This window comes from Acomys russatus, chromosome 28 (genome assembly GCF_903995435.1).
Source record: "Acomys russatus chromosome 28, mAcoRus1.1, whole genome shotgun sequence".
NCBI lineage: Eukaryota > Metazoa > Chordata > Mammalia > Rodentia > Muridae > Acomys > Acomys russatus.
In genome coordinates, this window is record NC_067164.1 from 34,495,848 (window position 1) to 34,520,381 (window position 24,534).

Below are 24,534 nucleotides of genomic sequence, written 5' to 3' on the forward strand. Positions count from 1 at the left end.
CATGCTACTCTAACTTATGTGTGACAGTTGAGCTGGCTTGCCTGCCCAGTCCACTCCTGCTTTCTAACAAAATTGTCGCCTTGTGCTAAACAGTGACGGTACTGAATAGCTATAGTACCTTTGTCCATTTGTAAGAGTTTGACTGGGCGTCCCCCTCCCCCATTTAAAATGCAGTAGAAAGATGGTGGGAATGTTCCACCTCATTTGATGCATTGGCTATTGTTCTCTTGAAATATAGATGCTGTGGTGAAAGGAACACTTTCTTGTTTGAGACACAGTTTTCTCATATACCATATTTTTTGGACCATAAGACGCACTTTTTTACCCCCCAAAAGTGTGGGGGGGGGATTAGGTGTACCTTATGGTCCGATTGCTGTTTGTATTGTTTTTCTTGTTTTACTGCTTTAAAAACTGGGTACATCTTATGGTCAGATGAGTCTTATGGTCCGAAAAATACGGTAGTTTGGCCTTACCCAGTACTTCCGCCTCTGCCTCCTGAGTGCTAGCATTAGAAGTGTGTCCTCCATGCTCAGGGACATGTACGTGCGTGTGTGTGTGTGTGTGTGTGTGTGTGTGTGTGTGTGTGTGCGCGCGCGCATTATATTTAAAGAGCTATATGTAACCAGTGACGACCATTGTGGTCTACTTTGGTCTGTTGTTGAGACTGATAATGTCAAGTATCTACCTGTATCTAGAGGCTTTACAGGCTTGTGACTCTTCTGGGATACCTTTGTAACACAGAAAGAGAAGGTAGCTCATTTGCTGGCAACTTAGTAACTTGCTGTAAAGCAGGGGATCTTTCTAGCAAGGCACTAAAGCAGCCACAGGGTGATGAGTATTGGTAGTTGGATTGGCACTGTGGTGTGAGAGCACTGTTTAAAAATAAGAATCAGATTAGGAATCAAGGAATAAGGCTGGCTAGATGGTTTTGAAGGTAAATATGCCTGCTGAGCAAACCTACATAGCTGACTGGGATCCCCAGATCCTGTGGAAACACACCAAAATGGATATAGGAAACTTGACTCCACATGTGTAGCCCTCTTTCACTAATAGTAATAAATACAATAAATTTAAATACATGTGTATATAAATAATATATATTATAATATATATAAAAAGAATGGGATCAAGGATATATATATATATGAAATGGGGAGTGAGGGCAGTGTAACTTGGTGTGCCCACTTGGTGCTAGACACTTCATTTACTATCTAATAAAACAGGAGGACTTAGAAAAATAGTCTGAAAGAAAAATGATCAAGCAGTTTGGGTTTAAGAGCATGACATCTGGATACGCCAACTGTCCTGTCAGAGTAGTGTAGGGACTGTCCTCACATACTCCGGTATGACCTCAGAGAACACAGGGCCATGGGGTTGCTGCTTGCCTTTTAGAAGTACTGTTTGGATCAACTAATTCCTAATTCTTCATACTTCCAAAGAACAAATCAGGGGTAGTTGACACCCTTGCTCTATCCCCTTTGGTCTGTACTGCTCACCTGTACTCCTCGCCTGTACTGTGTTTTAATGGTAGGGCTGGGAACAGCATTGACGAAATCCTCCCTGAACAGCTGGAAGCCTTCCAGTCCCTTGAGGCTTTGGACCTGAGCAACAACAATATTTCAGAGCTTAGAACTGCATTTCCACCCTTACAGCTCAAGTATCTGTGAGTACAAATTACCAAATTTTGTTATATTGTTATAATGGGGGGAGGGTGTGCTTCGAGATACAGCAAACTCGATTTTGCTGCTGTTGGTTTAAAGTGTAACTTTCTTATTGACTTGAAATTAGCAATAACCCTGAATAGGTACGATCTTCTTTCTTACAATTTTGTATCACAATTTTTAAAAAATCCCAAACTAGAACATTGCTGTGTTTGTTAATAACAAATTCCAAACAAAGTGTATGTATGCACATACACACACACACACACACACACACACACACACACATAACAAATATTTGTCTCCTTCAAAGATCTGTCAGTGTATTTGTATTAGCTGTAACTCAATCCTAACAAGAAGCCATATAATAAGAGAGGTCTTATTTTGACTGACAGTTTGAGGGAACAGTTCATGGCATGATGGGAGAAGTGGCAGACAGCCTTGTCACATTGAGGTTAGGAAGTCAGGCCAGATTATAAAATTCCAAGTCCCACCCTCTCTGGTGTAATTCCTTTAGCTAGGCCCCACCTCCCAAAGGTTCTACGCCCTCCTAAAAGAGTGCCACCTGCTGGAGAATAAGTGTTTGAACTCATGAGTCTGCACAGAACATTTTATATTAAAGCTACAGTGTGTGAATCTCTTTATTTTTATTTTTATTTTCCTGGCACTGGATATGGCATCTAGGGCGTCTAAACACGTACCAGGTGAGCACCCTGCCAGTGAGCCATCTCCCAGCCCATGTATGTAAACCTTAATTGGTTCACAGGGATGTCAGGATTATCGATTTTAAATGCACACTGATGGTTCTCTGCAGAGTCTGTGCAATGGGGAGACTGAAAGCATTTTAACTTCCCAGAGAAAGCTGACCAAGCCTCTGACCTTCAAACTTCCAACAGGTGTATCAACGGTAACCGGGTTATGTCTATGGAACCTGGGTATTTTGACAACTTGGCAAACACGCTCCTGGTACTAAAGCTGAACAGGAACCGTATCTCAGCCATCCCCCCGAAGATGTTTAAACTGCCTCAGCTGCAGCATCTGTAAGTGAATATGGCCCCTTGGGCATCATGGTCTCACCCCTACCCCGTTGCTGTCTGTATTCTGATGCCCACGGTGTGGCAGGAGTCTAGAGGCAAGCAGGTGACTGCCTTCCCTTTCGTGGTGAGCGTGGTGGGAATCTCCAGATGGGGAAAAGGATTCCCTATTAACCTCTTGCCAGCTGCTGCCTCACAAGACACACTAGACAGTTGCTGGAGAGGCAAACCGTGTGACCACTGAGCTGCCCCTTCACAAAGGTGCCATTGTGGACCAGGAGAAACCGCACGGTCTGTCAATAGCTGTGGTTTATGAGAATATAATACCAACAACTCCAGGACGCTTTGATAGCCTAAGCGGCTGTAAAGAGCTGTCTTGTTAAGAATCGTAGAATGGCTTGTGAACAGGCTCCCGCAATGGCACTTTTCAACCTTGGCTGCACATTACAGAGACTTGGGGAATTTTTCAAAACCCCCTGTGCCCAGACTGCACCCAAGACCAATTATACTAAAACCTTTGGGGATTGCAGTTCCAGCTTCAGGGACTTTTAAGGCTCCCTAGGTGGTTCCTAGTGTTCGGCAGAAATAGAGAGCTGCAGCCTGCAGGAAAGTACCAAACTGAACAATTAATTGGGAATGGTGGTAAAACCAGCTTCGTGCACCACCCCGGAGTAGGCACCCTGCTTTCCCGGGAGGTTAGCACACTCCTTCTATGTCAACAAAAGACAAATATCTATTTGTTTGCCGCTACTCCTGAGTGGACAACAGTTGAGAAATGAAAGCCTAATATCGTTTCTGTATGATTCCAAATAAATACCATGCATTTTATATAGACACTCACTCCCTGTAATAAATTGAGGGGGAAAATGAAATTATTGTCAATTAATTGTCTGGAAATTGTCAGATATTCTGTGTAGTTTATGACTGACTGGGTTAAATATACTGTAGTGTAGGACACATGTTAGAATTTAATTGTCCTATGAACTAACTGCTTAATTGTGATACTCCTATGCAGTGAACTGAACCGAAACAAAATTAAGAACGTGGATGGACTCACATTCCAAGGGCTAGGTGCACTGAAGTCTCTGAAGATGCAAAGAAATGGAGTAACAAAGCTCATGGATGGAGCTTTTTGGGGGCTGAGCAACATGGAGATCCTGTAAGTATGGCTTATCATAGTCCCCACTCAGATACAATGACCCCAGAGCACTCAGTGGACACCCATTAAATCCCGATAGTATACAATCATGGTTACGATTGACTCAGTGATGTTTCAGACGAACTGAGAATTTAGAAGGGTAGAAGAAATCTTTTGCTGATGTCTCTATATTTCAAAGCCAAGTGTCTAGGCACATCAGGGATACGTCATAAGTTGCAGCCAGCCATGCATGCCTTTGAAGAGACTAGATCATGAACTCTGGGTCTCAATGTACACATAGGCAGCTGGACCATAACAACCTAACCGAGATTACCAAAGGCTGGCTCTACGGCTTGCTGATGCTGCGGGAACTCCATCTGAGCCAGAATGCCATCAACAGGATCAGCCCGGATGCCTGGGAGTTCTGCCAGAAACTCAGTGAGCTGTAAGTTGCCTTTTATTCCCCCATAGGTTGGAGAGCAGGGATCCTGTCGGAGCTTGACTTTCTTACCGCTGGTCTGTGAAATTTTCGTAACAAAGTTGCCAAGGCGACAGCAGCTTTGCTGCATGCCCTGGTCGCTGCATTTCTGGCCGTGATAAGTTGAAGCCAGCTCAGTTCTCTGGCGCGTTGACAAAAGCAGTCATTGTTTCCTGAACTATTTATTTAATTTTAATTACTGGGATTAGAAGTAATGTTTACCTGGATACTGTTAGGGCAGGGTGTTAAAACAGGATTACTGTAGTTACATCTATTACGCTCTCTTTTAGAAAACAGATTATTGTGTTGAATGGAAAGATAAAAGCTTTGTTGTTGTCGTTGTTGTTGTACTTTGCAGAGACCTAACTTTCAACCGCTTATCAAGGCTCGATGACTCCAGCTTCCTTGGCCTAAGCCTACTAAATGCCCTCCACATTGGGAACAACAAAGTGAGCTACATTGCTGATTGTGCCTTCCGGGGGCTTTCCAGTTTAAAGACTTTGTAAGTTACACATTTTGCTCTCGGTACACGAGCCTAATTGGTTCCTAAATGTGCCCACTTTTCTCCCAGCAGATTCCCTTTGTTGTTGAGGAAATGTGTACAGCCTCCAAAGCAGGGTCTTAATCTTTCCCAGAGCAGTTTGATTTGAATAGAACCAATTCTTCCATGTGTGTTTCTTAAAGGGATTTTCAAAAAGGACACTGATCAGACTGCCCGGTGATTGCACACAGGACCACTAGGAAGTTCAAAACTGCTGAAGAGAAAAACAATTTGAAGTTTACTAATTGTTTTCCTTATGAAATATAGATTAAAAATAACCCAGAGCAAAAAGGACTGTAGGGAGGGCTTGAAGGAAAGGTGAATGCTTATTCTTCAAGTTACCCATCCCCTGATTTTTATCCTAAAGAAGAAAAGTATTGAATTAACTGACCTTTTGAAAAATCTCTCCACTGTTAATTTAATGCTGTGCAGTGAGCTCCAGGGTTTTGCACGCTCAGAAATCTGCACCATCCTGCATCTGAACCATCACATAGTAGAAAGATGAGCCGCACGCTTTGGCACAGTGTCTTGTCTGTGTGATAGGAACTTTGTGTTAAAATTTAATGTATTTGTTATTTGAGACTTTAGAGTTTAGCCATCTTCATGGAAGGCTTAACAGGGCTGCGGCTGTTGTCTTAGTTTAGGGGAAATTTTTTTAAATGTTGGGTTCAGGATGTGAGGACACCTGGGAGAACCGAGTTTCTTGTTCTGAAGTGGGTAAAGATGGTGGAGGCGTAGGAAGCCTTCCTTACAAACGGCACACTGCCTAGGTGTTGACCTGAGGTTTCTGGAAAGCGTCTCTAAAGAGAGTACTGTGTGTTCCTTAGAGATCTGAAAAACAATGAAATTTCATGGACCATCGAAGACATGAATGGAGCCTTCTCCGGGCTAGACAAACTGAGGCGCCTGTGAGTATACTTCTTCTTGTCCCGTGACTTACAATGGTCGTCTTCATTGAAGTCGGATCCAAAGCTGATGTCACAGAGAGTTAGAAATAGATATGCCGTCAGGTTGCACCCTTTATACTTGCCCTACCTGAGTACTGTTGCCCATGATGTGCGAATATTTGAAAGGTAGAAAATTCAATCCTGGAGTTTCACTAACTACTCCGTTTGATACCTAGTTAATAACTTCAAAACTATTTTGGCTGTTACCCATTAGGAACAGTCACTGTGTGGGAAGCAAGTACGCTTGCGCCAGCGTTTAGAAGGTGTCCGTGTTGTGCTATAGTTGCGAGGTTGTCCACTGCCCACCAATCACGCTGCATCAGGGTCCAAAAGGGGTGCGAACACATCACATTTTGCCATGAAAACGTCTTGTAGATTGTTCTGTTTTCAATAGGTGGGGGAAGGGCCCAGAGAAGAGGGGAGAAGCTCCTCTGAAGGGCAGCGTGATTCCCCAGGGAAACTTACACAGCACCTGTATTGATTACTTTTCTATTTGCTGTGAGAAAATATGACCAAAAGTAACGTAACAGCTTATTCTGGCTTACAGTTCTAGACAGCTAGATGTCCACAGCCATAGGGAAGGCTTGGCGGTGGCAGCAGGAAGCTGAAAGACCACGCCTTTGCCACACGAATGAAACGGAGTGAACTGGGAGTGGGGCCAGGCTGTACCCTCGCAAAGCCCAACCCCGGTGGCGTGCTTCCTCCAGCAAGGCTTCACACTCTACAAGGGCTCTAGCAGTCAGGCCAGCTGGGGACCACATGTCCAAATACACGAGCTCATGAGGAGGGGGGGGGCATTTCCTATCGAAGCTTCTGCGGGGAGCCCGTCTGTTGAAGGCTTTGAAACCCACATAAGTCATGTTATTGAACAAGATACCAGGAGTCCAGGATTTCAAGTCACATTGTTTAATTGAAGAAACCAGTATTGTTCATAAATAGGCTTTTTAAGTAAGAGTTCTGCTCCTAAAATGACTTTTTAAAATTAACTACAATGTGATTGTAACCCCCTCCCCCACCCCCCACCCCACCCCTTCCCCAACCCCCAGAATACTCCAAGGAAACCGGATTCGCTCTATTACCAAAAAGGCCTTCACTGGTTTGGACGCATTGGAGCACCTGTGAGTAACTGGAATTTAGTTCCCCTAAGGGTGGTCCAAGAGGGTTTCTGTTTATGAAACTCTTATGCCAGCATTCTCGCCGTACTAAAAAAAAAAAAAAAACAAAAAAAAAAACAAAAAACCATTTATACATCGACCTGTCACCTATCAATCTTGCCTCCTATTTACCTGTAGTCGCTTACTTTTTATCTGTGCGCTTTCCTGGAGTATGGTCCGGATGCACACATATACACACGTAGTACTTAGCAAGAATACTGCCCAGTCGCTGTTGCTACCATTTAAAAAAGTTAAATAGAATCCCCAAAGATTCATGGATCCCGTTTGACAGTTAAGATGCCTTGAATTTTAAAGATCAAGAAGATGTCCCTGAGAGTGACATGGTAGAGGAGACTTGAGGGTGGGTGGCAGTGTCTTGAGAACCTTTGTGTTTCTGTTGCTTGTGTGAAATGGACAGCCTAGCCCACTCTGTTATTCCCTTCTGTTCCCCGCACATCAGTTGGGAACTGCCAGAAAAACACAAGGTCAGCCTTTCTCTGACTCCACTAAGAGTCCGTATCCCTTTAGCCCTTGATTTGTCAATGCATGCCCTGCCTTGGGAGCCTTTGGCGCACGTGTCTGAAACAGGGGTTCAGGGTGGAGGGTTGTCAGCTACTTAAAGAAGACACTTAGTCTTCTGAAAACTGACCCAGCTGACTGTTAGTGCAGGAATTCACATTTGGGTAGTCAAATCACATTATAGTTTTAGAGCGTGTTTACTCTGTTGAGGAATGCTTGTAGGGCAAAAAGTTGTCCTCCGTGTTAACTTGGATGAATGTTATCCTTTTAATGCACACTTGGGTTGGGCCCTCACTGGGATGTTGTCTATCTGTGACCTAACGTTATGGGTAAATCCCAGCTGCACCAGTTGTTCTGAGACGCCGCCATTTGCCAGCCCCGCCTGGCGGTGTGGCAGTGGGAAGGTGCAGAGAGAGTCTGCAAAACCAAGTGCTGCAGTGTCAAGCCAGGATTGCTGTTATTGAAACAGATTATTTTCAAAGGAAAACTAGCCAAAGGGTTTGTCAACTGGCCCATTCCATTTCTGGGAAAGTGGAATTAGTGGATCAGCGGAGTCTTAACCTCTACTTCAATTTTCTTTAACCTTCCCTGACTCTCCCAGACTCTTTTCCCTACCCAAGTCTGGCACTTTCTTTCTTTGTTTTCTGTTGCTACTGCCTGTCTCGTTCAAAATCCCCTTTGTATGCTGTGAACTGTGTGGGCGGGAGGTGGGGTGGGAGGGTGGGGGGGGTGGGGGGTGGAGGGGGGTGAGGGGTGGGGGGTGTTGGGATGTAACCACGGTGGCTGCTAGTTTAACTCAAACTGCTTTAAAGTGCTGGTTAAAAATAGAGCCAACACAGAATAGCCTCTCGGTTTTATGGCTGTCCTGCCTGGAGCGTTGTTGGCTTTAATGCATACAGTCTCTGCTGACCGTTGCTGTCTTTGCCCTGGTGAGCTGTGTGTGACAGAATTAAGCTGGAGTAGAAAATAAAGGACTCAACAATCTCCTTCCCCCTTTTCATGCCAAGCTCCAGAGTAGCCATCTTTGGCTGTGCTGCTTTAGGAACACTTACTTGAGCCAGCACATATCACAGAAAGTGAGCTAGGGCAGATCTTTTCTAAAACACACAATCATGAAACAGTAGGTTGTACCCTTAATTAATAGAAAAATTGAATAATGAGAAATAGAATAAATAGTACAACAGGCGGATCAGCCCAAGCCCCGAGGAGTCAATGCCCAGAGAGTGGCGACAGAAATGACACCCTCACTCTGGAACAGAACCCATCTCTGGGTCCCTCAGTCAGGGCTTTGTGAGGGATTCCTCTGCAGTTGTCCCAGGCACACATTTCAGCGTGGAGGGAGTACTTGGGAGTATTTGGTTGCTGGATGGGGGTGGGTAGTGGGGTGTGGCCCGGAACCGTAACGACACACCCTGGCCGGAGTTCACTCTGACGTGTTTTGACTTGGCTGTTTTCCAGTGACCTGAGTGACAACGCAATCATGTCTTTGCAAAGCAATGCGTTTTCCCAAATGAAGAAACTTCAGCAGCTGTAAGTTTCCCCGTTTCCCCCTTTTCCCTCCCCAGTTTCAAATAAAGCCCAGGAAGGCATCTGTCATGCTGTTTGTCACCTACAAAATGTATCTAGCTCATTGTTTGCATTATTAATGTTTACACCAGGAAACAAGGGCAGCGGGCTATCTGTCCCCTCGGTTACATCTGGAATTTCTTTTTCTGTTTTGAATTTGTAGCTTAAGTTTGTGGGCCCATATTTAGTATGCTTCCTAAATTTAGTTCTCATGTCCCATTAGTTTGGCGTTTTTGCTATATTATCATCCCTTCCTCAGTAAGAACAAGAAGGACCACGGGCCCTGCTAGCTCAGTTTCTTGCACTTTAAGGTAGATGATAGAATATTTACAGCGTCATGCATTTGGTTCCCAAATTCCTCACTTTGGTTAATATTTATTTAAGCTTGGCTAACTTTTAGAAAATCTGCATTTTGTACAAAAACACATGGAATGTGATTCCTCTCCTCAGGCATTTAAATACATCGAGCCTGTTGTGCGACTGCCAGCTGAAATGGCTCCCACAGTGGGTGGCAGACAAGAACTTCCAGACCTTCGTCAATGCCAGTTGCGCCCACCCTCAGCTGCTGAAAGGGAGGAGTATTTTCACTGTCAGCCCGGATGGCTTCGTGTGTGGTGAGTGAAAGCATCGCTCGTGATTTTTGCTGACTCTTTTTAACCACTCGTTTGTCCAAACAGTGGTTTTGAAAAGATCTGGGTTCGAAATAAAGCATTTCACTTCTGCTGAGGTAGGTGTGGATCTAGGGTTTGCTGCTTGTTAAAGTTCTATGGGCACAGGTAGAGTTTCCATGTTTGTTTTAGCAGCAGCATGGTTTGGTGGCAGGAATGAAGTCAGATCTTCAGAGAGCAGAGTCGAGGCGGCTCTTCTCCTTCACCTCACTTCCCCCCAGCCTTCCTGTGGAGACCGGTCCTGGCTTTGATGATGGTTCTGTAAATGGCCTAGCCACAGTTGTCTGGGCTGAGAGTACATTGAGGCTGGTTCTCTTGACTTTGCTGCATATTACTTTTAGAGACCATGGGGGGAAATAATAGTTCCCAGCAGTAGCTATCGAAGATGGTCCATGAAATATATATATTTCTTCCCCTGTCATCCCTTCTCAGTCCTTTCCCCTCCCTCCAAGAACTCAGCTCCAACCTTCATGTCTTTGTCGTGGCCCACTGTGTGTCATCAGTGTCGTCTGCATGAGCATGAGTGGGAGAAAGGGCAATGCTCTGTAGCTGCCTGATTCTTTCTCCCTCATCCACTGTTAACTGCCTATAGCGCAAAAAGGAAGGGTGGGGCCAGCAATAAGCTCCTCCCATACACAGGGGGCTCCTCCCATACACAGGGGGCTCCTCCCATACACAGGGGGCTTTGGGTGCTTTGGGGCAGTTTGCTTTCTGTTCTTTTTGAGTGGCTTGTGGGGGGGGGGGAATAGCTAAGGAATTAGGGCTGCTGAGACGTTAACTGTTGGTTGTTGAAGCATTAGGAGGAATGGCAAGTCGAATTTATTGCAAACTTCAAGATCACTGTTGTAGCAACCACAAATCTTGGTACTTGAGATCTCCCAGAGTAACTGTAGCTGGTTAGGAGCAGACGAGGGTTTAAAAATACAATGTCCTTCTCTGTTACAGTTTTCTGCCATATACACCAGACTGCTCCTTACTCTTAGCTGCCAGGGAAACTTTTATAAAAATAAGTGTATGCATAAAATACAAAGTTAAAATTGGCTTAATTTAAGCAAGTGTGAGAAAATACTGTAGACCCTCATTTTATACTGACATTTAAACCCAACTAACACTGCTTTCCCTATATGTCTATATAATATTGTGTGTATATAATATCATATATTACATACAATATAATGTATTATATGTCAATATGTAATATGTTATCATAGATTAATATATATTATATATGTATATGTGTATATATACATACATATATATATATATATATATATATATATATATATATATATATTAGGTTGCAGAATTTAATGGCGTCAGCAATTTTGGGGAAATAAAACCTGATGTAGATTTCATATCCAAATAAGTTTTTGATAGTCATCTGCAGGGGCCTAAGCTGCTCCTTCTTCACTTTCTTTCTTTTTTTTTTTTTTTTTTTTTTTGGTTTTCCACGACAGGGTTTCTCTTGTGTAGCCTTGGCTGTGCTGGGCTCACTTTGTAGAGTAGGCTGGCCTCAAACTCACAGAGATCTGTGTGCTTGTCTATTCTTTTTTTTTTTTTTTTTTTTTTCCCCTTCTCCATTGTGAATCAGAACATTGAATTATGGGATGGAAATTTCAAAGACTCACACTGCCCTATTTAATGCCCCACAGGCATAGGGTAAGAAAGCTGCGCCATGGTCAGAGCAGCACCCCGCTCCGGCTCGTGGCCCCGAAAGCCTGTGTTTTCAGATTAGCCTTTGTCTAAAAGTCTGTGTTGGGAGATCTGTAGTTTCCTTCGGGGGGTTTTATTTAGATCATCTCTGAGAAACTGAAGTTCCAAAAAAGGTAACTCTTCCAAAAAGTAACAGAACTAAAAATAACTTTGTAGAATGAGAGAGTTGCCCTAATTATAATGTAGCCCTGGCAGGCTGTGCAGCAACGTGATTGATAGGCTGTCCCACTTCGGTCCCCAGCCAGGGCACTAACTCACATGTGCCTTTTCATTCCCTTCAATTTATCTCTGGCTCTTTTTGTTTGTTTGCTTTTTGTCCATTACTGTCTTTTCTTAATTTGTTTACGGATATGTGTGCCTGTTTGTCTGTGTTGCGCAGCATGTATGCAGGTGCCCGTGGGCCAGGAAAGGAATTAGAGCCAACCCCAGGTTCTCTGAAAGAACAGCAAGGTCTCTCCAGCCACTTGGTGCTGTCTGGATGCTGTGGGTTAGGAATATTTGCCATTGATGTTTGCTTGCTATGGTTGACTTTATCTTTTTCATGGAGAGCCTGGGCAGAAGGATGCTGCTGTTGAGGATGACATTCAAAGGTCATCTGGGAGCCTGGACGCTCTTTGTTTGTTTTGTTTTTGTTTGTTTCAAGACAGGCTCTCTCTGTGTAGCCTTGGCTGTCCTAGACTCACTTTGTAGACCAGGCTGACCTCGGACTCGCAGAGATCCACCTGCTTCTGCCTCACCCCCCACCCCCAACCCCCAGCTGGGATTATAGGTGTGTGCCACCAGGCCCGGCTCAGCCTGGAAGTTTTTAAGCTGTTTTTTTCCCCACCTCCTTAAAAAAGTATCCCTGCCAGATGGTGGTGACACCTGCCTTTAACTGCAGCACTCTAGAGGTGGATCTCTGTGAGTCTCAAGCCCATGTACTCTACTGAGTGAGTTCCAGGAGAACCAGAGCTACATAGTGAAACCCTGTCTTGAAAAAAACAAATATGTGTGTGCGTGTGTGCGTGCATGTGTGTGTGTGCATGATGTGTATATATGTGTGTGTGCATTATATATACATTATATAACGTGTGTATATGTGTAATATGTATGCATATATATGTAATATATACCTTATACACTGTAATGCACATATAACGCATCTGTGTGAATACATAGGTGTGTGTCTATTTTTTATTGTGTTTAATGGTAATTATACACGGGCATAGGATGTACTGTGCCCTTTCAGTACATGAAGATGTAGTGTGAGCACATCAGGCTACCCAATGGATTTGTCACCACAAACTTAAATCATTTCCTCATGCTGGAAATACTGCAAATCCTCTCTACAGGCCCCTCTGGAATAATCACTTAATTGCTGTCAGCCAGTGTCACCCCACTGCATCACTCAGTTTTAAATATGGCCTAATTTCCCTGTGGCTTCTTAACTGCTCCTCTTACGCTTATATAAAGCGCCAGGCATGTGGCATAAACTTTTATGATCGTTTCAAGGTAACACTTATCTCAGGTAAATAATGATGGAGCCTCCGTCTCCATTGGACTCAAGCAGGCTACCTAGAAGCATCCTCCCAGGTTGTCCCTCAACCCTGGGGTCGCTGGTGCGTCTGTAAAGCACAGGCAGGGTCAACCCTAGCTGTCCTCTACCTTGTTTCCTGGTGTTGGGATTTGAGTGGCGGTGTGCTCTCAGGCCTTCATGTCATTTTTTTTCGCCCCTCCCTCCCTCTCCATTTTAAACAGATGATTTCCCCAAACCTCAGATCACAGTCCAACCAGAAACACAGTCAGCAATTAAAGGCTCCAACGTGAGCTTTACCTGCTCGGCTGCCAGCAGCAGTGACTCCCCTATGACTTTTGCCTGGAAAAAAGATAACGAGCTACTTCAGGATGCTGAGATGGAGAACTACGCCCACCTCCGGGCCCAAGGGGGCGAGGTGATGGAGTACACGACCATCCTGAGGCTGCGCGGCGTGGACTTCGCCAGCGAAGGGAAATACCAGTGTGTCATCTCCAACCACTTCGGGTCCTCATACTCCGTCAAAGCCAAGCTCACCGTGAACAGTGCGTGACCCGCTTCCCTCCAGTGTTTAAACACAATCTCTAGAAATGGCCCTAGTGGTTGTCTGCTCCCCTTTCTCTCTCTCTCCCTCCTCCCCACCCGGCCCCACCCCTGCTTCTCTTTCTCATAGTTTTCCACTTAGCTCATTCCCCATCTCTCACCACACAAGATCACTGACCTTGATTATTTATTTCTAAAGCAATGATTATACCCAATTCGCTTCACTTAACTCCGACAGGTTGGGCCAGAATTAAAATGAACTGGACGCTTTTGTTCTCTCCCCCATAGAGAACATTGTGATGTGAAGGGCCATAGAGTATTTTTTTTTTTTTTTTTTTTTTTAAGCATATGGCCTTTAGCTGAGCTCTGGGTGTGAATCCTGCCTCTCCTGATACATAGTTATGTGACTCTTAGCAAGTGACTTACCTCCTTCCCCGTATCTTTCAATTAGAGATGAAGCTGGAGAGACGGCTCAGCGGTTAAGAGTACTTAACCTGGGTTCAGAGGACACGGGTTCAATTCCCAGCACCCACACAACAGACGTACATGCAGGCAAAAACATCAGTGCACATAAAAAAATAAAGAGATAAAAAGTGCCACTTCATAGAAATGCCATGATTCGTAGGTATGAGAATGTGTGTGTCAGGAGCTTGGTGGAGGTCCTTGGAATTTGGGTAGTGCTCAGTAAGAGCATTCATAGCAGCCACCGTTAATAAACAGCATGATTGTAGCATCGTTTGCACAGCAGGCATATGGTCCTACAATTCTTAAGATTGTATTCTGGACATTCACCATGTCATCATTTTTAACTGTTAATGTCTACCTGGTAGAAGATTTAGGGTATTATTTATTAAAGAATTCATTCAGCAAGCAATTGCCAAGGCTTGACACATTGGAAAAATTAGAGTATAGAATGGGATAAAGTCACAAGACGTTTGGTCGTGCAAGACTGGGGAAAAAAAAGAAAATAAATGAAGCACATGGTCACACTACAGAGAGATTTATTGATTTTTTTTTCCCCAAGATCTCACACTTAGTTACTGAGAAAACTAAAATGTGGCCAGAGAGACTGCCAGGAGGATATTCCATTTGAGGGTCCTGTGTCATCCTGACTCCATCACACCTGCACCTCTGTAACCCTGAGCAAACTATCTCATTTCTCCAGCTCAAGTTTAGTTTCTCTGTCTTTGAGTTAGAAAGAACCCCCGCCTTACCTGAGCCAGCCATCTCTGCGGGCACCCAGAAAGAGGAGTAATGTCACACCTGCATCAATTTGTGATTACAGTGCTGCCTTCATTTACCAAGACCCCCATGGACCTCACCATCCGCGCTGGGGCCATGGCCCGCCTGGAGTGTGCAGCGGTGGGACACCCGGCCCCACAGATAGCCTGGCAGAAGGACGGAGGCACAGACTTCCCAGCTGCCCGCGAGAGACGTATGCACGTGATGCCGGAGGACGATGTCTTCTTCATAGTAGATGTGAAAATTGAGGACATCGGGGTGTACAGCTGCACGGCTCAGAACAGTGCAGGGAGCGTCTCTGCCAACGCAACCCTGACTGTGTTAGGTGAGGGAGTTAAGACTCTGAGTCCCTCTTGATTGCCCCAGCTCACCCAGAGACCTTCTAGGCTTAGAAGCTGCTGGGGGATGGGTGGCTGAGGGATGTGGGGCGAGGCAGGAGGATGACTTGGATGGGGATGGGGAAGTTGAAGACTCCGAGAGCTCTACCCTAAAATATATGTGTGTGTGTGTGTGTGTGTGTGTGTGTGTGTGTGTGTGTGTGTGTATCAAACAGCCTCAGGATTTAGGGAAACATCACACATTCAGGCCAGGGAGAGGCTTCTGCCCCCTTCACTCCAAGTACAATGTCCAGGGTTGTCCTTGTGTGCGTAGACTACTCATGAGAATTGGTCATCTTAGTGTCGTAAAGACCATGTAAGAAAGCAGCTATGGCTAGATTAGGAGGACCCATTCTCTTTGCTTCCCCCATCCTGCCTCTCTGTGGAAGTCCCTGCTTCTTACTTCTCACCTGTTTGCCAGATGGAGAACAACCTCATGATTCACGTGTCTTTGAGTGAGTTAAAAATAACCACACCGCCAAGATGCCAGATAAGGGAAGCAGGTCCAGAATTTTCCTACAGGCCTATGTATCTGGCGTGATAAACTTAATTTTAAAAGAATAAGTGTAGGGCTGGAGAGATGGCTCAGCAGTTAAGAGTGCAGGCTGCTTCAAGCAACCTGAGTTTGGTTCCAGCACCCACAATGCCCAGTTCACACCTGCCATTAACTCCAGCTCTGGGGAACCCACCATGGCTGGACCCCACAGGCATCTCTCTCGCATGCACATTTTCACATGCAGACACGTCACATAAGTAAAAGTAATAAAGAGAAATCTCTAAAAAGTGTTAGAGACGCATCCACACAGTCTTGTACATGAAATTATTTTTTTTAAACACATTTTCTAGATTTTTAAAAACGTTTTTATCTTCAGACTACCACTTAACTAACATTGGCACAATTGAGGGAGGTCGAGATATAAAAAGCAGTACATTTTACCCTTAACTGGTGGCACGTTGGTGTGATCCCAGGTCACCATGTTGAGGGGTGGGGTGGGCTCTTTAATACGCCTATCCAGTGAGCTGTGAGAGTATGCAGTGTACATAGAACTCAGTTCTCATTTAGGAAATTAAAACCTTGTAATTTCAGAGACACCATCGTTTTTGCGGCCTCTGTTAGACAGAACAGTCACCAAGGGAGAAACGGCGGTTCTCCAGTGCATCGCTGGCGGGAGCCCACCCCCGAGGCTGAACTGGACGAAAGACGACAGCCCATTGGTGGTGACCGAGAGGCACTTTTTCGCGGCGGCCAATCAGCTGCTGATTATCGTGGACTCGGATGTCGGCGATGCTGGGAAGTACACGTGTGAGATGTCCAATACCCTCGGCACCGAGAGAGGCAACGTTCGCCTCAGTGTGATCCCCACTCCTACCTGCGACTCCCCTCACATGACTGCCCCAGCCCTGGATGATGACGGATGGGCCACCGTGGGCGTCGTGATCATAGCCGTGGTTTGCTGTGTGGTGGGCACATCGCTCGTGTGGGTGGTCATCATATACCACACAAGGCGAAGGCACGAAGACTGCAGCATTACCAACACAGGTGTGTAAACACAAACTTTGGCCGAAACCTAAGTCATGTGTATTTGTGGTTTCATAGACACTCCCTTCTAGAATGTCTCTCCCAGACTGGGTCTGTTTCAGAGGGCTGACTCATTGGCTGCGAGCTGCAGGAATATGCTTAGCTAAAAATTACACCCCAAGCCTGAAATAGTGCCAATGCACAAAGATTAATCTTTGTTTTAAAACCTCATCAGGATATCCAGAAGGCTGAGATAAAATCCAAGCATAGAGTGAAATAGCCCTTCTCCCGGATGGACCTAGGGAGGCCAGAGCCACCTGTGGGCTGGCTGCCTCATTCTCCGTTGTGTGTATGCGGATTGACTGCAAAGTCGGCTATTGATGAAATGGAGAGTGGCCAAGGGCCCGGGTTCATGTTTTAGAGTCATTGACTACTGAAAATCTGGTTTTGAAATTTGGGTAGGGGTGTGTGTTTCCTGGCAAACACTGTAAAAAACTAACTAGTGTTCCAGAGCTGAAAAGCCATCATGTGCCCTTCCTGGCTTTTCCAGAGCAGATCTTTCCTTGCTGATGTTGCAGACATCAGAACCGTCTGCACTGTACTGCGTGTGCCAGAAGCCGTGGGGGCAAGGCTGCTGACGGGAATGCTGTTGTTTGCTTACAGATGAGACCAATTTGCCAGCCGATATCCCTAGTTATTTGTCATCTCAGGGAACGTTAGCTGACAGACAGGATGGGTACGTCTCGTCAGAAAGTGGAAGCCACCACCAGTTCGTTACTTCTTCAGGAGCCGGATTTTTCTTACCACAACATGAGGGAGCTGGTGAGTGCCTGAGATGTCCTGTTGATTTGCTGTCACAGGGAAGTCCTGGGTGTAATACTAATTCACAGAAGAAGTTGAAAACAGTGGTGGGGGCCTGGCCCAAAATCACTAGCAAAGCTACAATCCTCCCTCCCCCTCTCCTACCCCATCCATATCCCCCCTCCCCCACTGTCTGCTTTTCCAGAATGGATATTAAAGTTTTATTAAAGACTACATGCTTTGGACAGACACTCAGTGAGTGAATTGTCAGAGAAAGAGGATCACCCCTCAGAGAATAAATCTTAAACAAGAAAGCAAAAGACCAACACAAGTAAAACTTTAGAAACACAACAAAGAGACTGTAGAAAATGGAAAGATCTCCCGTGCTCATTGACTGGAGGAGTTAATACCGAGGACAGTTGGCTGTACTGTCAGAAGCAACCTACAGTTTCATGGCAAGCCCTATAGAATTCCAGGGTCAGTAGCCTGGAGAGGTGGTTCAGCTGTTAAGAGCACTTACTCCTGCAGAAGACTTTGGTTTGGTTCCCAGTGGCTCAGAACTGCCTGTCATTTCACCTCCAGGGGGATCTGATCTTTTATTTTTACACACACACACACACACACACACACACACACACACACACACACACACACACACACACTTTATATCCTTTCTTAAATTCTTTGTTTAAAAGATTTATTTATTTATAATTTATATAGTATTCTGCCCAAATGTGCTCCTGCACACCAGAAGAGGGCACCAGATCTCATTGTAGATGGTTGTGAGCCACCATGTGGTTGCTGGGAATCGAACTCAGGACCTTTGGAAGAGCAGCCAGTGCTCTTAACCTCTGAGCCTTTCTTAAGTTTTTGAAAAGCACCCCCTTTTTAATGATAAAAGATGGTAAGCAAATTAGACTGAACTTTGTTTCTCTGAGGCCAGTCACACCTCCCTTACATTGTGCATGTTCCTGGTTAGGCATGTCCTCTGTTGGCATTGCTTGCCTAGGGTCAGAGGCCGGATGGCTTACAGGCTAGGCAGGGAGCTGATGTTACCTGCAGGTGTCTTATGTACCCGAGGCTGGGGATGGAGCAGCATCTCCACCCAGACCCTTTCCTGGGGTACACAGGCACTTGTGGCACCTCCCAGATGGGTGGTTTACGGTGAAGATGGAGAGCTGCATACATAGTATTTGGCACTTACCATGGACTCCGTGTGTGATACACTGCTGGGGCTATTCACGCCTGTCATTTTATCTTTTACCACAAGCCCTCACTAAGTGTTTGTATTTGCTCTGTACCGGACTGGGTAAGGCCTGCTTGTTTTCAGCTTCAGAGTTTAGTCAAGGGTGAGACAAATAATTACAGAAAGGGAGGGAGGAAGGAAGGAAGGAAGGAAGGAAAGAAGGAGGCAGGCTATGAAGAAGTGCTTGGCAGGACAGTAAGAGCAGGTACAGAGAGAGAAGATCCAAGCATGGAGTGTGGATGTTGGCAAACAGAGACCCAACCTCAGCGCGGTGTAACGAGGCTAGTTGAGAACTTGTGAGAAGGAACCTGAAGGGTCAGAACTGGGGTTCTCCCCTAGGCCACATCCTCTGCCTCCATAGCAACTCCAACAAGGCCCTCTCCTCTCACAGCCATGCCCACTGCTGTTGGATCAGTCCATGCTGTTTAATTGAACTACTCTGAGACAGTTTGGTTTGCTTTGGTTTTTGACTCAGCTTTGAGGTAGGACACCAAGAGGTTACTAGGCAAATGTCAATGCTTGGTTCTGGTCAGCCGTGATGTTTAACAGGAAAGCAATAGTTCTGAGAGGTCGAACCGTGGCTGCAGATATAGATCCCCTTCCCTGAAAACACCAACCGGGCTGGCAACAAGGTTGGCACAGCTGGCTCAATGGCTGCTCAGGCCTCTCTCCAGCTGCCCTGAAGTGGTGGACCCCAAATTGAAACATTTATAGCCCTGGCTGTAAATGGACCATTTTAAGTCCAGTTGCTCCCCTCCCCCTGCCTCTTAAATTACATCATAACCAAGTTTTCATCTCTAAATATGGAAAATGCAGAATCAGAGAATGCTGAATGACATTTGAGACATTTGCCTCACTGACTGAGGTTTGTGTTTTTAAAGGGACCTGCCATATTGACAACAGCAGCGAAGCTGATGGGGAAGCTACACCCGACCCGTTTCTCTGCCCGTTTGTGGCCTCCACGGGCCCCGTGTACTTGAAGGGGAACTTTTACAGCTCAGATCCATTTGAAGTTTATCTTCCAGGTACGGTTTTCTTCCTCGAACGCAGTTCTGTTTCCTGCATCTTCTCAAGGTGCCAACTAACTCCATCCTTTCTGTTGCGGATCCCAACTCGAAAAGGTTGCAGCTCTGACCCAAGGATGGCTTTGATGGACCACTGTGAGGCCAGCTACATGAAGAAGGACTGCTTCCCCTGTGCTCATCCTTCAGAGGAGCCCTGTGAACGGAGCCTCGGCAGCATCCCGTGGCCACACTCGAGAAAGCCCGTGAACCCCACCTACTCTCAGAACGAGGGACCCGCAGTTCAGGCTCTGTGTCTAAACAAGTCCCCCTTGGATTTTAGCTCAAGTCTGGAACCAGGATCAGTCACTTCAAGTAACTCTTTCATGGGTACGTTTATCATGCTGGGAATTAATTACCTTACCTCTTGGACTCAAACTCTCAGCCCGGGACTCTGGTTTCATTCCTAATGTTACTTTGATATCCTCTGAGATGCAGGCATTTCCAAACTGCACTCAGGGGTGGGGATTGTGTGCGGGGGATGCATTTAATCTGTGCCTAAGCCCAGGAGATTTCTGGATTATGCTGTGTGTGGCATGTATGAGACAAGAGTTTGGGAAATGTCTTAGGAGCTGAGCTTGTCAGCCATGTGGAAAAAAGTGGTTTTGGGTCCCGGCAGCCTGAGGGGGTGGAGCTGTATACTCTGCGTGGTTGTGGTTTCGTGTGTCTGACGACTCCTAGCTGAACTCACAACGCAAACTGGGAAAGTGGTGTCCTACCTAGCCAGCTTCAGATGAGCGAGACCGTCTTCAGCCGAGGCCTGCGGTGCCCTCAGCACAAGTCAGTGCCTTCAGCCAGCAGCCAGCACCATGGGTAGAGTGTGAATTTTTTTGGTCTCATATGTGGGAGCAGTCGGAGGGAAGAACAGGGAGTGGGCGCTCTTTCTACTGAGCCGAAGCAATCAGGAAAAACAACCCTCGACCTGCCCTGGTGCTGTTTTTTTTGTGTGTGTGTGTGTTCTTGGTTTGTTTTTAAAGGAGAATTCTGAACCATTTTACTTAAGTGTTTAAGAAGTTTTTCCCTTTGTCCCAATATGATTATTTGCATAGCTTCCTGAAGGAAAAAAAAAATGAAGTATATTTTGTAGAACTAGGGAATTTATTTGGAAGGTGTTTTGTTGCAGTTGGAGAAAGGGCAGGCCAAGAAGAGTCTGTTGAAAAAAACCACTGGCTGTACTCGGGTGGGACTGATTCTATATTATGGAAAACCAGAGGCTCACAAATCCTCCAGCAAGGGCCCCAGGAGCAGTTCTCAACCAACAGACTTGAGGAGCCTCGCGGTTCAGTGGTGAACGTTACTAATGGCTGTGAGAAAAGATGACAACGGATGCATTTATCTGGCGGTTTTAACTAAGCATCGTGCAGGTGTTCCGCGCAGTGCTCTGTAAACAGTCTCCTCACAGCGCAGGCCTGCACCTGCTGAGGGACTTAGGGAGAAGCTTCTCCGTGTATTAGGAATATGCTCGCCCCTTTCTGTGTTCATTTACGTGCTAGCGGAAGGAGCCATGTGCTCATGGAGTTCGCTCACGGAGTTCTCCTCTCTCCCAGGTACCTTTGGAAAACCTCTGAGGAGACCGCACCAAGATGCCTTCCCGAGCTTTGCACAAACACCAGACCGTCAGCCGAGGCCCTCTCATAAGAAATCACTTTCCTCGACAGAGTTGGACTCTGAGTCGGAGGAAGAGGAGAGACAAAGGACAGAGTTTCTGGAAGGGAATCACAGGTGTACTTACCGACAGACGTTAGACACTTACAGGACTCCAGACTGCCAGCCTTGTGACCTGGACACATAAGACTGGAAGGGACCCAAGAAAAGATCCCATAATACTACCTCAACTGGGCTTCTGTCTTAAAGAGACAGACCCTGTGTTTTTCAATGGACTTAACAAAGTTTAAAAAGGAAAAAAAAAAAGCTTTATTTATATAGATGAACCAAAATTATAAAAATTTTATACTGGAAATAACTTTCATATAAAAATGTGTTTTTAAAAATATTTTATAACTTTGTTTTATATGAAAAATATCTTATGTAAATTAATGGTATAAATCCATGACTATTTTATGTATTTTTTATAAAGCCAGATTTCTTTTTATTGAAAATGAGTACTAAAGCCTTTTAAATAATCCCGTCTTATACCTTTTTTGAATAGAGCTCACTTCGTTCTATTTTGCACACTACATTTAATAAAACATGTCATTTGGTGCCAAGCCCCATTTATACAATAATAGATTTTACTGTTTTCAATGCATTCTAGGCCTACTTCATTGATATCATCACATCTCAAATGAATTAAAGTTATATTTAGCATATTAAAGTACCACCAAAGGGCCCATCCAGCCCACCTTCCCGGATGCTGTGCTAGCAGACTGCTATCACATGGTTCCCAGCCAATCACAGTCCATGAGGAGTCACTCACAGCCACCAGAAACGCATGTCTAACTTCACGAACAGGGAGAGTTCTGTTGCTACGGTCTGGTCACGATTGCAGCTTAAATGATTCCACAGTCTGTGTTTCCTTAATGATGCTTATGTCTTTGTAGTCTAGTACCCAGTGTGTGCGTCAGGAGTTTCCCATCCACCATGGCTTGTTCGGTAGCTCAAGGGCTCTTCATTGCAGGTGGAAAGGATCACAGTGAAGGACAATTTTCATCCACAATTGCTGTGTGGGAGGCTATCCAGCTCTTTCCAGTGCTTACTGGTCTTCACTGGATGTGGTGGGCGTGGTGATGTGGTGGGCATGGTGATCCAGTGGGCGTGGTGACATGGGCGTGGTGGCGTGGTAGGCGTGTGCACAGTGCTTTAAAGGTATTCTGAAGTTTTTTGGTTTTTGTTTTTTTTAATGAACGTATTTTCCTAACTGTCATGCCAGCTCTTACTTGGTTGAAATTTAAGGCATTGAACCTGTTATTCCAACAACCATAGTTGTTTGTTTTAAACATTGTTAGTGGAGAATATTATATGCCTGGCTCATGTGTACATGAGTGAACAGAAGATTCCCAACACTGTAACATGGCTTCGAGCAACAGAAGAGATAACTTTCTCCGTTTGAAGACTCTGGTGATAAAACTAGACAAACATGACAACTAGGTAAACAAGGAAACTCTTGTGTGTGTCATGTAAAGAAAACACTCTGGCCCAAGGTAAATTGCCATGACAAGAGTTAGTGCAGCATACTAACTTTAAAAATTCAAAGTGTGGGCTGGAGAGATGGCTCAGAGGTTAAACACATTGACTGCTCTTCTGAAGGTCCCGAGTTCAATTCCCAGCAACCACATGGTGGCTCACAGCCATCTATAATATGATCTGATGCCCTCTTCTGGCCTGCAGGTGTACATGAGACAGAGCATGTCTGTATACATAATAGTAAATAAATCTTTTAAAAAAAATTCAAAGCTTGAGGGTGTGGACTGCAGCCCTGTGCAGTTTTTTGTTTTGTTTTGTTTGTTTTGTTTTGTTTTGTTTTGTTTTGTTTTGAAGCAAACTGGAAACAGCAGTTAGAGAAGCTGAACCGTCTAAAAGGAGGTGCTGGCTGGAGGAAAGCTGTTCCTGCTCCGTGTCCTCCTCTGATGAGAGCCAGGGGCCTAAACATGGACCACAGGAAGTTTTCCCCCTTTTATTTAGACCCTAGAGTCAAACACAGGAAGTGCATCCCTTCCTTGGATGACCAGTGACTAGAAAAAGTGTGTTCCCATGTTTTGGCTTTATCAAACTGTCATATTTTTGAAACCTTACTGTGATTTTTGTCTACACTGTTGCCTGCCTACACTGTCCCTGCAAACAAGGACATCTTAACTATGAGCTTTTTTTTTTAAAGGAGTTATTTTTTCCTAACTTGAGCACAGATGTTTAAGGCAGCCCCCTTTAGCTGAAACACTAGATTCCAGGCCTGGAACGATGACTCAGCCATGAAGAACCCTTCCTGATCTCACAGAAGGCCTGCGGTCGATTTCCAACACCCACATGGTGGCTCACAACTGTGTAACAACAGTGCCAGGGGGTTCTGATGACCTCTTTCTGGTGCTATGGGCACCAGGTGCACCCATGGTGCACAGACATACTTGTAGGCAAACTCCCACATAAACTAAAAATAAATCTTTCTTAACAAAAGAAAACACTGGTGTCGTCAACATGACTTTACTATGCTGGGTGGTCAAACTCCTGGATAAGATATAAATCTTACCTGTTTAGGAAAAGTATGGGAACCCAATTTCTGTGACACCAGCAAGGAAAGAATATACACTGTGCTGATGCTTCCTATCGCACAAACAGCAAATATGTAGACATTAAATTCTTCTAACATGACATAAAGAGAGAGCTAAGGTAGATGCACGTTAAATCACTTGGTCTGTCCGTTTTCTTCTGTTTTTGAGATGTTGGGTGTTGAGCTCAGGGCTTTAAGCCAGTGTGTTATCACTGAGCCATACTCCCCCGCCCCCCCACCTAAGATTTGGTTTACTTTCAATTAAAACACATAACTCTCAGCATAACTTTCTTGTTTTCCAAAGATAGTCATTACGTGCAATCAAGATTGCACATATGATCTTGGAACAGTCCCAAGTGTAGTAGGCATCCATGGCTACATGCATGGTGTTCCTTGCCTCTGTACCTTATTGGCAATGTCAGGGAAATAACATGTAGAGTGTTAACAGCAGATGTGCTGTGCTACCATTTTTTTTTTTCTTTTTTCAGAAGACTGAGAACCAAGTGTCACTGCCGACTGTTCTGTCTCCCCTGGTTCTGGTATCTGAAACAATTAGACTAGGGCAATAGGACCATTTGGAAATTTTACTTTTTTTTTTTAAAAGACAACATT

At 45.1% G+C, this 24,534-nt stretch overlaps 1 protein-coding gene across 1 annotated transcript in view; it reads left to right on the top strand.

The window, feature by feature from the left end:
* The window catches only part of Lrig3 (leucine rich repeats and immunoglobulin like domains 3), a 48,868-nt gene extending 27,257 nt beyond the window's left edge, over positions 1-21,611 (top strand). The window contains exons 4-18 of the mRNA XM_051170215.1: positions 1,532-1,663; positions 2,558-2,701; positions 3,711-3,854; positions 4,135-4,278; positions 4,670-4,813; positions 5,680-5,760; positions 6,846-6,917; positions 8,931-9,002; positions 9,489-9,652; positions 13,157-13,477; positions 14,761-15,042; positions 16,182-16,634; positions 17,277-17,435; positions 19,542-20,051; positions 21,269-21,611. Coding sequence (XP_051026172.1) covers positions 1,532-1,663; positions 2,558-2,701; positions 3,711-3,854; positions 4,135-4,278; positions 4,670-4,813; positions 5,680-5,760; positions 6,846-6,917; positions 8,931-9,002; positions 9,489-9,652; positions 13,157-13,477; positions 14,761-15,042; positions 16,182-16,634; positions 17,277-17,435; positions 19,542-20,051; positions 21,269-21,513 — 3,067 coding nt within the window. The 3' untranslated portion in view covers positions 21,514-21,611. The remainder of the gene's footprint in view (positions 1-1,531; positions 1,664-2,557; positions 2,702-3,710; positions 3,855-4,134; positions 4,279-4,669; positions 4,814-5,679; positions 5,761-6,845; positions 6,918-8,930; positions 9,003-9,488; positions 9,653-13,156; positions 13,478-14,760; positions 15,043-16,181; positions 16,635-17,276; positions 17,436-19,541; positions 20,052-21,268) is intronic.
* The last annotated feature ends 2,923 nt before the right edge of the window (positions 21,612-24,534 follow it).